Here is an 18,313-nt window from a genome sequence, read left to right as displayed (position 1 = left end):
TTCCAAAGAACGACTAAAACCATACAGGTTCTTGTATGCAGTTGCTGGACTGCACAGCTAATTTGCAAACAATTCTACATATATTCGCTACGTTTTATAAGAGAAACGTCACCTGCTACAATTCACATAGAAATTAGTCTGGGAATATCTAAACAAAGCAAACTAACAATTTGGTTGGTTAACAAGAAAAAATGAAAATTTTATGTAGGCTAATCTATAAAATAATACTTTTGTGTAATTTTTCTACAAAAATCGCTATTTAAAGAGCCTCGAACTTTAAAGTATAGCCTACAATATTAAAGTAATGAAAGTGCGCCATCATCAGGTTAGTTGGTAAATATACACAAAAGGTTTTAAAATAAAAATGAAAGTTTCTGACTTTAAAAAAGTTCCCTTTTTTTACTTGCATTTTTTATTTATTTTATTTTTCGCTCGTGCAGCTCGAGATGTAATTGACATACACCATGCTCCTCATTTTTATAGGACACCCTATAGCATTGTTTATATTGAAGTATTTCTTTCTTAGTCTCTCTCTCTCTCTCTCTCTCTCTCTCTCTCTCTCTCTCACACACACACACACACAAACACGCACGCACGCGCGCGCACACACACACATAAATAAATAAATGTATAGTGATTGAATAAATGATAAGTAATTGAATGTTGCAGAGTTCAAATGTGTGTGCAGTTAAAGGAATAGTTTGAGTTATACTTAGTTTTTTGGTAACACAAATGCTGCTCCCACAGCAACATATGCCTATTTCACACAGGCTGGTTGTGTTTAGCCTAACTGAATAGAATTTAATTGACTTTTAGATCGCCTTTCATTTTTACCAAAACGAGCATAATTAAGTTTTGCTTGTTTGTGTAAAAATTTAAAGAAATAAAACGCTACATTAAATATTGATCTCTATTCCTCCAGCCTGTTTTGTCACAAATTAAATGATTGCATCTGCTCGTTTCAGTCCTTGATTGTCTTTCTTTGAATGACCTGCTCTTCACCAAAGAAAGAAGAAAGAACCAAACAAGACCGAATTTTCCATGACGCGATTTCCTTTCAGGTTTAAAAAACTCAGCGGCTTCACGGAGCTCAACGTGATGTGTGTACAGATATATAGCTTGATGTCAACTTTGTGAATTTATTACACTTTTGACGCCAGCCCAGACCAAGGCTGGCACATATTTCACAATTCTGCGTTTGTCTCTTTAATGCGTTATGTAATGCGCGTGAATACTCTCCCCAGTTGAACAGCCCAGCGAGTCAATGGGGATTGTTTAGTGAAGGGTCCTGCATACTAAACCTCACTGTCCTAATGTATTTGCTGATGCCGTACCAAGTGATTGACAACGGCAAATGTAGATCAGAACAGAAACGGATAAAGCTGTGGGTCTTTGCATAGAGCTTGTTTCAGCAGACAATGAGACTATGTGGTGTGCGTGTGCAGAATTCCACTAAACGAAGCTGCTGCCAAGAAAAAAAAGTCCACTTTGTATCCCACCCCCACTTTCCCTCTCTAGCTCAACTTCATTCACTATGATGCTCGACTCCTAGCGAGAAGCTCCTCCGCACCCAACATCCGCTGGAAGAAGAAAACTCAATGAAATCCAAGAACAATTCTTGAACAGAATTAAAGTTTGTTGAGCCTGAAGACATCGCCTCAGTGCATTCATCAAGACTTTATTTCTGAGGGGAACTTTAAATATAAAAGTTTTTCCTAAGGCTCTCCCCTCCCCATTTTTCTTTACAGAAGACATCGAAATATTCTCTCATCCTCTCTTCACTATAAAAAAAAGGCATAAAAATTTATTTCACACAGTATTTGACTTTCCTGGACTGCTGCAGACTTTATTTGTGGACTGAAATCTCTCATTAAATCGCCTGGACCGTTCGTATATGTGATTGGTTTAACAAGTACCTTTATTCTTCAGTGAGAGATCATGGAGCGCGACTCTACCGAGGGAGGGGCGGAGGACCTGCTCCTGGAAGACAAAGTTTCAAAACTGGCAAGTGACCATAACCATAATAAACCAGAGTTATGTGGTTACTTTTGATTAGGGCACTGTAATGACCATTCCTTGCTGGATTTAGAGCTAGGTACAATATATAATAGTAAACTAATAATAGGATAGGCTATTACCCAGTTGTTTGTCTAGTATAGCCTATAAACTTTTTACTCATTACTGGTACAGTAAATCTGTGTCACCCAAGTTTTTCACCTACTCATCATAATTTACTACTTGAGCTTTTTCTACTTGAGCTGGTTGTTAAAAATTACTTTTATTGATGTAAGCAGGTTGAATCAGTCATTAAATAACAAATATGACAGTTAATATTAAGTCAATTTCCTGTCAAAAAAGTAGTTTTAAGGCAACATATTGCAATTAAGCTTGAATTAACATTATTTAATGGATTAGGCATCACGAACAATTTACATTTCATGTTCATTCACAATACAGTAGTAAATGTTTATAAAACGTGAAATGTTTCTATATAGAAATTAATTTTAATCTGGATTGAATATTCTTTTTCAGCTAATGTTAACATACCAAACCCTTATTGTTTCGAACTTTACAGTTTTTAAAAGCACAATTTTGTGTGTGTCTTGATATTGAGAATGAGTGTGTAACATCTGGCTGAAGAGTGACCCTGCAGATCTTGTGCAGCTGTGAGGGGTTAGATCTCCCAACATGGGTCAGCGAGTGTGTGGGTCCTCTTCTGCCTCTCATAGATCAATGGGACTGTGAGACGTCTTTCATTCACACCGCTTTCATGCACTTGCTTTTCACGTTTTTGAAGCTAAATATTTTTCTAACCCTTCTCCTAGCATTCCATTAATCTTTAAGAGACAATATCATCTACATTAAAGTGAGTTTTTAGGTGGTCTTTTTTTTTTTTTTTACTAATGTGATTCATAACGTACTTCTTTATTAACTTTCCATATTGTTTTTAGCGTGCAGGATCACTTCACAAACACGAACTAGCTGAGGCCATGGAAGTGGAACAAGAAGGACTGGTAGAACATCAGCCTCTGGAGCAGGACGACCTTAACTTTGAGAAATGGAAGCCCAAGCCAAAGCCCAAGAGGACGCTGCATGAGAAAATCGATGACTTAAAGACTTACTTATGGAACGCAGAGACTAAGGAGTTTATGGGCCGCTCAGGGAAGAGCTGGAGTGAGTAACAAGACAAAATTGTTTTAAATGTACACAACAAGATACCTATTTCAATGGCAAAACAAAGGGCATTTGTCTGTGGGTGAGGGAGCGCATCCAAATTATACTTGGACTGTAAACTAAGTCTTTAATTAGTGATGTTTAATCTTGCCATATAAGAAAAGGCAAGTGAGACTACTGCTTGTTGTTTTTGCTGATTATTTTCCATTTTTATTGGAGTTATGGGAATGAGTTGCAGGGATGAGGGGTGATGAACTGTGCTTCTGCTCGCTCAAGTGTGTGTGGATGTACACTCTGTCACTGTGGGTGCATGTGTGTGTGTGTGCATGTTCAAACTAAGTGTTTACATAGGTGCACAGATAGCTTAGAGACATCTTGACAAAAACAGACTGCCTGGGGAATGGTCCTCAGTGGGAGAGCGAATGTCACAGTCCCTTCACTGGCCCGGGATCACATTCCATTTACCCCTACCGTGCTTTCCTCTCCCTCTTTCCCAAAACTCCCTTGACCTCCAGATCTCCTCCAACACGCTCTCAGATCTACGGCACAACTTAAAATGTAGCCTTTTTTGTCAGCGAGCATTTCCTGAAGACGTCTGATGCAGACAGAGCAGCCATTCGCCATCCGCCGCTAAACATCCCGATGCTAAGCAACACAGCAAATTACCATCAGGACGAGCGCTCTTAATAGCAATACGAAAGTCTCCTGGGGATACAGAGGGAAATCTCATTGCAACAATGTCCCATGTTGAGCGTTTGTCATAATGCAACATCTCTATGCATTACATTGGCATGATACGATGGGGAATGTGCTGGAGGTGGATTAAATAAACAGCCGTAGTCTTCCTTAGCGCAGGGGAGGGGCTGCTGGAGTGCTGTGATGCATGTCCCATGAAAGGAGAGTGCAGAGGCCCCACAATGCCAGAATGGGGTGATCGGGCTCCTTGGAGCTGGCTGTGGCTCTGTATGGCTGCAAAAGACCGTCACTGTGATGGCAACCGGAGGTTCACTGTGTTCCTGAGTGAAAGGACAGCTGGGAGAATTTTCACCAGGCTCAAACAGAAAGGGCTTTGTGGACAGGCTTGCAGCTAGTCACTGCAAAATTGTCTGCACAGCAAAAGCCGATTAGTTTGAGGACACGTCCCATTTGATCAGCTGTTAATGAACTCTCAATTGAAAGTTGCTGCAGGAAGGTTTTTTTGGGGGGGGGTCTCATATGATAAGATTCATTGACATTAGTGTTTTGAACACTTTCACAATGGAATTTTTTTTTTTTTGTGAATGAAGGATTAACATAAGGTTTAGTATTTGAATGGACAACTAAATCAATACATACATAAGAAAGAAATTCAAAATATCATCCTGATTGCATTTCAATTGTCTAACTTATGTAAATCAGATATTCTAACTGACTTAAAGAGGTTTCATCAATGCAATCCTGCTTTACTCATCACTATTTTCTGTTTCTTTTTTTTCAGGCCTTATTTTGCTCTTCTACTCAGCATTATACATTTTCCTTGCGGCTATGTTTGCTGGTTGTATGTGCTGCCTGATGTGGTCAATTAGTCCGTATGCTCCCACATACAATGACAGAGTGATGCCACCAGGTTGGAAAAAAATTACATTTTACTTTGTGAATATTCAAAGACTATATATAAAAAATGTTGAATAATTATTATTGTAAATCTTTTTTTTATTATTATTATTATTTTTAATATAAATTAATGTAAAATCTACAATTGTAAATTATTTAAAAATAATATTTTTTTAAATAATAATAAACAAAAAAATATATAAAAATAAAAATAATATAAAACAGTCTTATACCTGTTTTTTTTTCACTACACTTCAAAATCGTCTCTTTCTCCCGGCAGGTATGACTATGTTTCCTCATGTAGATGTAGCTCATGGGTTTGACATTGCTTTCAACGCCTCTAACCGAAGCTCGTGGAGGAAGTATGCGAAAGCACTGGAAGCCCATCTGAAACGTGAGTCCTGGATGAGTGAACATCTAAGCTTATTGAGTTTGGTCTTACACTCTTTAATAGAGAAGATACATTTTCTGTTCAGCGGGCACAGATTCAAATCGCTCCAGCACACTGTTTAACAAGTCCTGCAGTCTATAGAAATACTGACAAGGAGGGAAACCCTTTTGTGCGCTCAGTATAACTGCTCAGTGCTGCCAGGGCCCCACTTTTTGTGCTGGCCTGTAAGTTGTAGAGGCCAGGCAGGGCAACAGCCATTGTTTGGTTATTTTATGCTCCCTCTCTCTCTCTTTTTTCTCTTCCATCCCTTTTATTACGGTTTCCTGCTGTGGCTGTGCTCAGCCTATGATGACGGAGTGCAGGACAGGCGGAACATTAACTGTGAACGAAATTCGTATTTCATGCAAGATGACTTAGAGGAGAGTGCCGAGCGCAAGGCATGTCAGTTTAAGAGGTCCTGGCTGGGTGAATGCTCCGGCATGAAGGACAAAGATTTTGGCTATTCAAAGGGAAAACCCTGCATCCTCGTCAAAATGAATCGGGTGAGATTATAATGTAATATGCAAGCCACTAAGCTCTGTCTGAAAGTGTCTTCTAAAATAAGTATTTTTCTCAGGCTCCTGTATTTATGTTCATGTTTCACTTTAATGGCAAATAAATTACTGAACCTAGACAACTGAACCTAGAAAAATGATCATTTTGGAAGACGATTTCAAAAGGCACTTAGCTGCTTTGCATCTGAACTCTTCAAATATTTTTTGTTTGAAGAACAAAACCTCTCCAAAAAAGAATAAATAAATCTCTGAAGTTCTAGTGCCATCTTATGGTTAAAATAAGCAATGACTAAATGAACAAATTGAAGTATTAAGATTAAGTGATCAAGTGATATGTCAGACACTTGACTGTTTTCTGTTGTGACAGATTCTCGGGTATCTGCCTGGTCAAGGCACTCCAGTAAATGTTACATGTGGAGTTAAGGTAACAATTAATGACTAGTAACTAAATAAAATAACAACCCAGTTTCTTTGCAGTATTTGTCATTAAACTGTGACAATTTTGAATTTCTCCGATGTTTTTCCAGAAAGGGTCAACTGAAGGCCTAGGAGAAGTCCAGTTTTTTCCAGAAAATATCTTTAATTTGCGGTACTATCCCTATTATGGGAAACTGAGACATGTAAGTGATCCTACATAACATTTATCCCAGAATTCCTTATGACTTTATAGCATTTCTCATTATTTCTACCAACAGGTGAACTACTCTTCCCCTCTGGTGGCTGTGCGCTTTCCCAGTGTCAAGTATGACACCCAACTACACATTCAATGCAAACTAAACGGCAAGGGCATCATCAACGATTCAGCAACCGACCGTTTCCTGGGTAGTGTGTCTTTCACTTTAGAAGTGGGTGCGTAGGGTGGCAGTAGACCTAGAGAAATCGAAATTAAAATTCTCAAGAGTATGTTATAATAAATGAAATAGCACACTGGGTGTTGTCTTTACCCATTAGGTCTCTGATTATGCCTCCGGCAGCCACTGTGCTATTTTTGTCAGAGCTGTGTTACTACACTACTTTTTCAAACAAGGAATTTCCCAGTAAACAAAGACTGAGATTCATAGATCAGCCGCTAGAGACTGACACCTGCCTGGATTTCATTATAGGATGAAATGAAATATGAATACATGTCCAAATACTGTATGTAGGTTGCAATTATAGCTATTGAGGCATAATCACTCAAACGTATGGTCTAAAGTGAGATGCAGGCAAAAAATTCTCTAGATCTGTGTAGATTGTAGAATTAACATTTATTTAACCTTTATTGATCAGCTCTTTTGCTAAGTCAGATGTGTATATAACAAATTAAAACGGAACAATTTTATTTTTATGATTTTACTCTGTTAAGTCAGTCTCCTATAAATTACCCCTCTGGATGAAGAATAAGTCAGAGAACTGCTTAACATTATCATTTTGCTTGTTCATTTAATTGAATAACTATCACAATTAATAATTGATTGTACATGTTTAGACTAAATTTCATTTTCTTTTGGATGTGCAACTAAATTTTGAATTCAGAGGCAAATGTATTTTACTGAAATGTGGGACAGAAATCCCATTTCATCATTTTCACAAAGCTCCATAATGAAATAGTAGTTGATCTTTCTTTTGTCAATCATGCAACCGACACTTCTTTAAAAACAAAACAAACAAAAAAAAACTAAATAGTCACATAATTCATCTCTGAGTGAAAATATCTGCTCAATTGCCTGTAAGGAGGATTTCAACAGTATTATTTATTAATTGTATATGAATATATTGACATGGTACAAACAGTTACAAAGTGTAGTAGTGTTATGTTAATTGGTTAAGTGCACATCTTTGTTATTCAGTAAAGCATTGAAATATCCACTGGCTGACAAAGATTTGTCAGCTCATGTTTTTAAATGCACTCATGTTTTAGACAATAAAGATGGATGAGAATTAACGGAATCAAACCTTTCTGATCACTTTTCCATTCTCTTTAAAACCAAATCAGCTGTGACGTGCATGATATTGTCTGGAATTTAAAAACTGCTTGAGATGGCCACTTGGAATAAATTACAAAACGTTATTTTACAATCTTCTGAATTGAAACTTTAACTAAACTCAAACACGTTTGTGCATTCAGTAATAGGCAGATCTTACTGTAACATGCAGGCCCAAGTGAGATGCTTCTAGTATTAAGTCCATCAGTCCATCAACATGTTCTGCTGAAATTCTTAAACCAAGATCAGAGCAAGAAGACAAAAAGAGAGGAAGACTACTGTACAAAAACAAAAAAAGCCATTTTATTGAAATCTTTTCCACTTTGAAACTTGAACCAACATTCTTAACCTGACAGATTAAGGTCTTACAGAAAAGGAACTAAGAAATGTGACTAAAAGGCACACTATAGTACAACAATGAGATTCTTTCTTAGTGTTCGTTTTAATAGCTAAAACCTTTTTTGGGGGGGGGGGGGGCTATGAAAAACAAGACCGTATACAAATGAATTGTTTAGGACACATTAGTATTGTCACTATGCAGAGCAGACTGACAATACACAGGAACTTGTAGCTTTGGTCTTACAAATGGTGTATTTTGTACATTGTATGCATGTGTCCAGAGAAATGACAAACTAAAATCCACAAACCCCTGTACTAACAAGCCTGTTGTAACACTTTCAACACTCCCTGAGAGGGACCTAAAGAAAATCAACAAAAGCGTGATCAACAAAATCTTGATATTCAATGCTGGTAATGTCACAAAAAATAGTGTCCCTTTTTAATTCAATGTGCTAAGTGCAATAGTGTGACTTATCATTAGCTCTGCTGATTAAGATATTACACCAGGATACTTTTAACCCTTAATTTCAGCAATAACTTATCCACAAGAGTACAAATCACAGAACTAATTGAGCATTTACATTCAATGGTTAATAAACTCAAAAGACTCCCAATTCAAAAATTGCATCACTCATTCATAAGAGTTCACAGGAATAGAAGTTACAGCAACCAGAACTGATCATCCTTAGAGCAAGAAAAACCAAAACTCCCATAAAAGGAGGAATTATAATTATTTTCCCCATGCATTTAGTGTACAGTGCAATGCCAGACGACTTTAGACAGTCTGTGCTTACACTAAATAAGTGAATCATGCCAGTCGATCTTTGTCTCAAGTGTATTCAAGCAGAAATTTACCACATCATTCATTAAACGTTTAAATCGCACACAGGAAATGATTAGAGCTCAGAGATACAATTATGTAGTAATGATATAATTATGCAATTGAATGTGTTAGAAATAGGGGTGTCATCAGCAGTTAGCGCTGCCAGATGAGGAGAGTCGAGCAGATTGCAGGGCAAAAGAGGAAGCCAACAGGACCAGAAGAGAGAGGAGCAAATATAAATGGTGAAGGACAAGCCGGGGTTAGAGGTAAGACAGCAGCAGCTTGGGTTGTTATACAGACTGGTAGCCAGTGCGACTCTTCCGTCGGCCAATCAGGTAAGAGATAAGTACTAGGATGATTAGGAAGCTGAGAGCCACACCCACAGCAACGGGCACGAGAAAACTCAAATCAGAATCCAGAAAGCATTCCTCCGCTGGGAGAAAGGGAGAAAGAGAGGGAGGGAGGGTAAGTGAGTTAATGCAGAAATAACAGTTCTGTTAGGCACTCAAAAGATTGTTAACCACAACAGGACTCACAATTCAGTCAGATCGATGCAGAATAGGCACCTTATTAAAAAAAAAAAAAACCCACCACTTTAATGTATTCCTATTTGAAATATGAAACTGGTTTCAAAAGAAATTGTGTACATGAACCAAAATAACTTGAACTTGTGGATGCTTCTATATTCTCAGATTTATATTATTAATCAAACTGCTCATAGCCAGAGGTCTGACTTCTCTTTCTTCCAATCAGATAGGCCAGTAAGACAATAATAATGAGGACAGACAGAGCAATTCCCGCTGTTACAGGGACAATGAAGTTATCAGGCTAATCTGCGACTCAATCCTCCGCTGAAAATAAAATGAATGAGGGAAAACAAACAAAACCAAGAGAAACTGCAATAATGTGTCAAACTGCAGTTGAAACCGATCTGAAACAAATCTTTTGATATTTGCAAGGCAGTTAAGGAAGACTGAAAAGATGGCCCACACAGCTTTTAATGTTCTACACAATTGTCTTACTCCATTTATTGAAGCTAAAAGCCCATTAAAACAAAGCCATTCCATTGCAAAAACGAAACAACCAAATCTCATGAAACACATCAAATGTTTGGGGCAGTCAGAGAAGGAATCCCTTTTTTTTTTTTACAAGTCTGCAAGCAGAAAACTTCACACAAGTATGCTCAGAGGAATGAAAAAAAAAAAAAAATCCATCTTTATTTTACAAGTAATTCATGTAACTGATTGGATGGCTAGCACAAGTAACAGTATTAAGCAAGGCACAAAATATCCAGTTTTGTAGGTTTAGTTTGTCCTGGCTATGGTGAAACGCTTACAAAAGATTGTGTGGGTGCTGCATAGACTAAATTAGAATAGTGCATAAACAGTGAAAAAGTCACTGGAAATAAAGAGGAAAACAAAAACAGGTATAAATAAAATAAAACCTTAAACCTAGGAGAGACACGAGAAAGCAAATGACCAATTCTGAAAATGCTCAGCAACTGAAAACATGTCAAATGTAACAAAAAAAAATATCCCACTGCCGCTACTAAAGACAATTCAAACAGGTGCAAAAGTAACTTGCAGCAAATACAGTTCACAGTTAGCAAAAAGCAGAACGCATCTTTCAGGCTTGAATTCAAAATTGAGGCGTACCTGACTAGATGGTGGATTTATAATTGTCCCTTTTCAAACCCCAGTAAAGGGTAAGCAAACATTACCAAAACTATTTTGTAACAGCATTTAAATGCCAGTTAGCTTTTCTTTGTATTGTGCTTTACACGAAGTGTCACTCAAATACACCAGGCCTACATCTATTACAATGGTCTGCATTTTTAAAATGCTTGTCATGTATTTCAATCGTTCAAGCACTTGTTTTCCTGTTCTAGAAATTCAATTGTTTGAACGGGACGTCCAGCATGTTTAAATGGTTTTTACCCTCACAGCTGCTCTGAATACAGGACAACCAACATCATGCAAAAACACCGGATTTCAATAAATGTTAGAGTAACAGCCTGTTTCTGGAATTAATTTTAATATTCAACTCAAAAGCTGCAAGACAGGTGAATATAAAGCAGTTTCAGTTTATAGCTGTCGATACGGTTATGATAGATGGAAACGGGAAAAAAAAATTATGTCTAAAGCAGCAAGTGCAAGGTCCAAGATTGAGCATTGAAATTGGCCAGGACCAAGATCTATGAAACTTTTGTTCTTCGATTCAGAATATTTAAAAAAAAAAAAAAAATAGAAATGTACTGTGACTTTAGCAGTAATTTGCATTTTAAGAAATGAAATGATTGGTGCTTTAAGCCAAAACACAAACAGACCATGCACTTACTTCACAACACAATTGGGGGACTTAGTTCACAATAGGAAGCTCTGGTCCTGGAGTGCCACTGTATCTTTTCAATAAATTGCAGTTTAAGGACTGATGGATTGACTGATGGCCAATTGAGATTGCACAAAAACCCACAATATTTATAATGGTCCAGGAACAGGCTTGTGCGTCCCTTAAACCACCCAGGATTTGATGCTGTGATTTTGCTGCATTACAGTGTTTGATATCCAGCATAGGTCCTTCTTCGACCAATCACGTATGCAATCACAACAATGAAAATCAAACCGGCAAGAGCGGCACCAACAATGATTGGGATTAAGAGGCTGGTGTCATCCATTGAACATTCATGGGCTGCAGACAAAGAGAACATGAACGTAAGATGAAGCGGCGATCTTCTCATCAACACCACTGCAGATACTCTCAAAGACATAAGTCACAGACACTTGATCCGGTAAAACAGGGCCATTTCTGAGCCTTTACAGAATTATTCAGCTTTAACATTAAAGATAGATAACTAATCAGTTTATAGTAGCTCAGGTCCATTCAGTAATATTAGCATACTGCTTTGTTTAAATTAAAGTAATGCCATAAAAGTATTTTTCATTGTTGGTTTCATGTTAACATTAGATGACTATAGTTAAGTGTTGCAAAAAAAAAAAAAAAAAAAATTAAACCTTATGCTCTTGTCTCGCATTAAGACTACAATAGTAATTTGAACTCCAAAGTGTCAGGATCAGTTTGGGCAGGATTTTTTTAGACTCTTCATTCAACCGTGTTTGTCATGTAATTTGGTTTTGCATATAGGCCTACATCTTTGTACATCCTTTCATGAACTTGGTGCAGTAGGTCACATGTGATAATGAACACCAGAAACCATGGGCTTATCAGAATTAGTTATCAGATGCGAGAAGGGCCCCAAGTTTCTAAATTAATACTAAAGTGCTGGAAAGCAAAGTGGCTTTTCACACCACTCTGAATAGCAATGCTTCTTGAGCTGTGGTGAGTAGCAAAGTAGCTGGTAAATTACAGAACCAAGAAGGACAGAGTTCAGTTAGGAGCTATAAATATGCTGTAGAATTACCTTTGATGAGAATTACCTCAGCTTTATTTTTACAAACGAATACATACCGGCGTTAAACTTGTTGTTCTGGACAGCAAAGGGCTGCACTTGTAGCTCGAACGTGTTGAGGGTAAGCTTGTCAGTGATGTTGTAACTCTGCTCTTTTTTGCACATGTAGGAGCTTCCGACAGATGCCTCCCACAGAGACAGATTATTATTGGAGGCATGGAAAAAGTTTCCTGTTGAGGTTACACCAATCAGAGGACAGAATGTGATTACATGACAAGAAATGCAACACCATTAAGAATGCACAAAATATTGGTACCACACAGGTTAGGGCTGATGTCACGACTTGTTTATTTACATTTTTTAATTAGTTATTAGATCATACTTGGAATCTAACGCTCATTTTGTTAATCTAATAATTTAATACTGTTAAATGCAATTAAGCAAAACTCAATTAATCTCATTAATTGATTGCTAAATTCACCTGTGGAATTAAAAGAGGATTTTAGTTTTCAGAGATTTAGGTTTAGACAAATAGAGAAACTTATTGTGGGCTTCTTATTGTCTTTAGATGAGAACAACGAGAATAAAAAGATTATGCATTTAATTTTCACATTAAATATGCCTTACCAGTTCGAAGCTTAACAGAGAGCGTCAAAGCATGTAGACGGAACTTCAGTGAAACCTGAGGAGGAAAGGGAAACCCACAGTCAGATGCAACCCAAGATCATGAGAATGTGATTACTTTATGAACTGGCAGTTTTGCATGAATGTGTACAATTTTGTCACGACTGTCCAATTCGAACCCCATAAATTATAATCCGGTTAGATGCAATATTGAATTCAACACATTTGAAGACAAGGCTGTGAGGAATAGACTTACAGTCTTTAAAATGCCATGCACTCTACAGAAGTACAAATTATGATTTTGAACAAGTCACAACTTTTAAATTGGTTTTAATCTACTTGTTTTCAGCTGAACACTCGGTATGTTGTTCAGATACCATACAATCCACTGAACACATCATACTTCAATCTGTCACAGCCTTGTTTTCATTCCTGTCAAAGTTTAAATATGGCCCTACCCTGACTAAGGCCAACACCTAAACATAACCCTAACTTGGTCATAAGCAGATAAGCATAAAGACTCACATTATTTAAGAGTTGCCAACAGATGGCACTTAAAATAAATTAAAAAAAAAATTCCAACCAAGAACTTCTACTACCCCTTTGCCTCAGTGGACTTTAGTCACCAGTATATCAGACTCTCTTCTTTAAAGACTTACATTTGTAAAGACAAAATGAACGGTGATTTCTTCCGACTTCAGCAGAAGGGAAGAGTCACTGCCACCACTTCCACAGGTTCCACTCACTTCCGTTACGTTAGCACTTGGGTCAAAATTAAGAGTCTGAAAGCTGGAATTCTAAACAAGGAAAAAAAAATATATATATATATTTGTAGTGTAGTAATAGCTTTTCACAACAAATATCCATTAAAGGATCACAAATTTCAGTTCTTGCGTTCCTCTGCACAGACATTATGTACCTACCTCACTCACTCTGAAACTAAACTGAAGGCCCATCTTTGCCAAAAGACAGACTGTGACATTGTCTGACTTGACGCTGTAGTTTCCAACAGTTGGGTTGGGAACAGGAGGAGAGGTTGGAGGAGTTGGAGCGGTTGTAGCAGAGTGCGCTGTAGTTGGTGCTTCTGTAGTGGAATTCGTGGTTTTGTGATGAGGGGTAGTTGGAGGTTCAGTAGTAGATTTAATTGTGGTGGAATGAGGGGTAGTTGTAGGTTCTGTAGTATATTTAATTGTGGTGGAATGAGGGGTAGTTGTAGGTTCTGTAGTATATTTAATTGTGGTGGAATGAGGGGTAGTTGTAGGTTCTGTAGTATATTTAATTGTGGTGGAATGAGGGGTAGTTGTAGGTTCTGTAGTATATTTAATTGTGGTGGAATGAGGGGTAGTTGTAGGTTCTGTAGTATATTTAATTGTGGTGGAACGAGGGGTAGTTGTAGGTTCTGTAGTAGATTTAATTGTGGTGGAACGAGGGGTAGTTGGAGGTTCTGTAGTAGATTTAATTGTGGTGGAACGAGGGGTAGTTGGAGGTTCTGTAGCAGATGGAGTTGTGGTTGGACCAGTAGTCACAGCAGTAGAACCGGCAGTTGAAGAGGGTTTGGAGGTGGTTGGAGAAGTGCCAGAGAGGACTATGCTTGTACTGAACTCCTGTGTTGAGGGTAATGATGAGGTCACCAGATCTTCAGCATGCACAATACCTGCACAGGGTAGAAGCACAATGTTACTTCCTGTACTTCACATTATGGTGGGGTTTCCCCGTGTGACACTGAGAATAAACAAACCTGTTGTTTCAACCTTCCAAAATCAAGTTTAGCTAAACTGTTTTAATATGAACGCAAAGTCATTAAACGCTTAAAAACATAGAAACAGGTGCTTGGTTTAGCGTTGTCAACCACCTTTGTGTGTGTAAGGAAATAAAAACAGCAATCCAGCACATTCTGGTACCTTCCTTCCTGACGGGCGGTAAACTAACACTTCAAAATATTGCATTGTATTTGCTCTTGTCTAAGACCCAACTGATTTAAGGGCTGGATACAGCACACATTTTGTTCTAAAACAATTTAGGAGTTAATGCTAGTTGCCAGAGGTAAAAGCCAATCCACGAAATTTTGGGCATTCAGAGGAAATAGATTTTACAGAAAAAAGAAAGATTGTGTGATGGTCTTTAGTGTCATACTAGGATTCAATCCAGTTGGAGGATTTTAAACCCCTTTGATCTTTTGAACAAATTTTTAGAACCCATCTTTTTCCTTTATCATGCATCTCTTAGCAACAAGGTTCAAGTTTCTGCTTGAATTTGTGGCTTTAAGATGACAATCAGGTAGTGTGTGTGATCCTCAGCCATTTGGTGTGCAACACCCAGCTTTTCCCTCTGTAACCATTTGCAAAGTCATTGAGTGTATAATGACTAGGGTTTAGAAACCATTCAGACTCTAGGTGTGTTATGAATGCCAGGCTTTAGATAATCACACTGGGTGACTGTCCCCTGTCCTGTAGTTTGATGAAATTAACCTGGTACTTCACACACAAACCCATCACATGATTATGAAGGAGGGTAGCTGAGAAACACACACTCAACAAGCACTTCAGGATCACATACTTGAAGTTAAATCTGAAAAGTGAGAGAAATCCATGTCACAACTTCCTTTTTTTGTGCTGAAAATATCTTGAATTTAAAAAAATAAAGTTAAAGTGAGTGTTCCTAAACAATACAGCAGGTTACCCTGTCTCAACACTATATTAAATTACAATTGTGACAGACAAAATTTGGTAAACACTGGTTAATTCATCGGTAGATTATTTTAACAGCACTAAGCTAACCAGCATTTTTAGACATCAAATTTTGCACACATTGTTGTCCATGTAAGCAGCGCGCTAGGTTGAGAGCGATTTTTTACTTAACTTTAGTACTTACAATTTAAATTTTACTAAATTATAAAACATATGAAACATCTCCTAAACCTATTTTAGCCGTATGTTGTGGTTTTAAATTTTAATTCGCAAACAATCTAGCATCTAAACATCAGAAGCTGGACGGTTATACACCGATTTATTCATTAAAAACGAATTTATTAAATGCATTGAGAACTCTGAATTTTATTAAGGTGTTGCAAAAAAGGCAAGGATAGTAAATATTTATCCCTCCCTCAAATTGACAATCACTCTGATTTTCTAACGTGCTTCTACTGGCGCAGGTAAGAATTCGTGCTAGTGCTAATGCTAACAGGGTCTCGCGCTGCTGTGGGCCTGCGATAAACTCCCAAAAATAAACCCAATATCTGCTTTTGTAAAGTGACACAGTCTGAAATGAAAAACGCAACAACATTGTCGTACGTACCACTCAGTAGGATAAAGAGCAGGGTCAAACAACCGCGGACAGCCATTGCGACGGGTGGATGTTTCCTCTGAGCAGACAGACGGTAAGTGACGCCCGGACCGAGTGTGACCCGGTTCAGCAGCACTGTGAGCTCAGCCTCAAACCTGCGCTCATATAAATCATGACTGGCCCACACTCTCCTCCTCCTGCACATGGGCCTTACGTCGAGTTTACAACACTGTTCATTTGCCAAACCTGTGTGTAATTAAATCAGCTACTGAAATGTTGTATTACCGTTTAAGAGCAAGAGCGCAATAAATATAAATATATAAATAAATCATGAAACAACACATTATGCACATGTTTTCTAAAAAAGACATATTTATATAAATATTGCTATTTTATGGGTGAAAATATAGTATTAGTTAAGTCCTCTATCCAAAAGACATCCAGTTTCGGAGGCTATAATTAATCACACTTTCTTATTTCTTATTTCTTATTCATGTAATGAATTTTTATGCTTACATTTCTGATAATCAGTTGACCCTAATTGGTTTCAATACAATTCAGCTCTGATTTTGAGGAAAAATTAGAAAAATAATCTGTTAAAAAACAGCTTAATTTTAACATTGATACTTACAATGAAAATTATAAACTGTAAATATTATAAACAGTACTGCAACAATTGTTCAGTATCATAATCATTTTCAACAACAAAATATAATAACATTTGGGGAACTTGGGGAAAAAAGCTGTTCAACATTTTCACTATAGCCCATGAAAAAAATATAATGTTAACTGAACACTTGCTGATGTTTTGTGACCCAATAGAGGGAACATTTTGTCATTATGGTGCATCTCAATAAATTAGAATGTCTTGGAAAAGTTTATTTCAGTAAGTCAACTCAGATTGTGAATAATACTAAATTCAATGTACACAGACTGAAGTAGTTTAAGTCTTTGGTTCTTTTAATTGTGATTATTTTTGTTCACATTTAACAAAATCTCAACAAATTATAATAGGGTGACATGCCAATCAGCTTATCAACTCAAAATACCTGCAAAAGTTTCCTGAGCCTTCAAAATGGTCTCTTAGTTTGGTTCACTAGGCTACACAATCATGGGGAAGACTGCTGATATGACAGCTGTCCAGAAGACAATCATTGAAACCCTTCACAAGGAGAGCAAGCCACAAACATTCATTGACATAGAAACTGGCTGTTCACAGAGTGCTGTATCCGAGCATGTTAAAAATTGAGTGGAAAGAAAAAGTGTGTTAGAAAAAGATGCACAAACAACTGAGAGAACTGCAGCATTATGAGGATTGTCAAGCAAAATTGATTCAAGAATTTGAGTGAACTTCACAAGGAATGGACTGAGGCATCAAGAGCCACCACACACAGATGTGTCAAGGAATTTGCTGAACCACAGACAACATCAGAGGCATCTTACCTGGTGTTAGAAGAACTGGACTGTTACCCAGTGGTCCAAAGTCATCTTTTCAGATGAGAGCAAGTTTTGTATTTCATTTGGAAACCAAGGTCCTAGAGTCTGGAGGAAGGGTGGAGAAGCTCATTGACCAAGTTTATTTGAAGTTGCTTGTTAAGTTTCCACACTTTGTGATTTGGGGTGCAATGTCATGCTTCCTTCTGCTGACCAGCTTTTTGAATATGCTGATTTCATTTTCCAGCAGGATTTTGTACCTGCCCACACTGCCAAAAGCACCAAAAGTTGGTTAAATGTGTGCTTGACTGGCCAGTAAACTTCCCAGACCTGAACCCCAGAGTGAATCTATAGGTTATGTTCAAAAGGAAAATTAGAAATGAGATACCCCCCCCCCCCCCAAAAAAAAAATGCAAATGAGCTGAAGGCCACTGTCAAAGAAACCTGGGCTTCCATACCACCTCAGCAGTGCCACAAACTGATCACCTCCATGCCACGCCGAACTGAGGCAGTAATTAAAGCAAAAGGTGCCCCTACCAAGGATTGAGTACATGTACAGTAAATGAACACACTTTCCAGAAGGCCAACAATTCACTAAAAATGTTTTTGTTTTTTAAATGATCTTATGAAGTATTCTAATTTGTTGAGATTGTTAATTGGTGGGTTTTTTGTTAAATGTGAGGCAAAAATCATAATTAAAAGAACCAGAGACTTAAACTGCTTTATCTC

At 37.6% G+C, this 18,313-nt stretch overlaps 2 protein-coding genes across 6 annotated transcripts; one reads left to right on the top strand and one right to left on the bottom strand.

Moving 5' to 3' along the window:
• Positions 1–1,515: 1,515 nt before the first annotated feature.
• Positions 1,516–7,636, top strand: LOC113113928 (protein ATP1B4-like). 4 transcript variants are annotated; one of them, XM_026280490.1, is made up of 9 exons: positions 1,516–1,791; positions 1,928–2,004; positions 2,952–3,174; positions 4,652–4,780; positions 5,048–5,161; positions 5,501–5,700; positions 6,080–6,136; positions 6,240–6,332; positions 6,408–7,634. In XM_026280490.1, the coding sequence occupies exons 2-9, from the start codon at positions 1,939–1,941 to the stop codon at positions 6,567–6,569; spliced, it is 1,044 nt and encodes a 347-aa protein (XP_026136275.1). In that variant the 5' UTR covers positions 1,516–1,791; positions 1,928–1,938; the 3' UTR covers positions 6,570–7,634. The 4 variants fall into 4 exon arrangements, with proteins under 4 accessions (XP_026136275.1, XP_026136274.1, XP_026136273.1 ...); XM_026280489.1 differs by having other exon boundaries at positions 1,516–1,794; positions 1,930–2,004; XM_026280488.1 differs by having other exon boundaries at positions 1,516–2,004; positions 6,408–7,636.
• Positions 7,637–7,957: 321 nt separating this feature from the next.
• Positions 7,958–16,370, bottom strand: LOC113113927 (lysosome-associated membrane glycoprotein 1-like). 2 transcript variants are annotated; one of them, XM_026280486.1, is made up of 6 exons: positions 16,163–16,370; positions 13,792–14,522; positions 13,528–13,665; positions 12,872–12,926; positions 12,304–12,474; positions 7,958–9,271 (listed from the first exon to the last, which is right to left on the bottom strand). In XM_026280486.1, the coding sequence occupies exons 1-6, from the start codon at positions 16,353–16,355 to the stop codon at positions 9,129–9,131; spliced, it is 1,431 nt and encodes a 476-aa protein (XP_026136271.1). In that variant the 5' UTR covers positions 16,356–16,370; the 3' UTR covers positions 7,958–9,128. The 2 variants fall into 2 exon arrangements, with proteins under 2 accessions (XP_026136271.1, XP_026136272.1); XM_026280487.1 differs by lacking the exon at positions 7,958–9,271 and adding an exon at positions 9,834–11,526.
• Between the last annotated feature and the right edge of the window lie 1,943 nt (positions 16,371–18,313).

The sequence above is a fragment of the Carassius auratus genome, chromosome 14 (genome assembly GCF_003368295.1).
Source record: "Carassius auratus strain Wakin chromosome 14, ASM336829v1, whole genome shotgun sequence".
In the NCBI taxonomy this organism is placed as follows: Eukaryota; Metazoa; Chordata; class Actinopteri; order Cypriniformes; family Cyprinidae; genus Carassius; species Carassius auratus.
The sequence above is the reverse complement of the archived record's forward strand: the minus strand, read 5'-3'. Positions and strand labels throughout refer to the sequence as shown.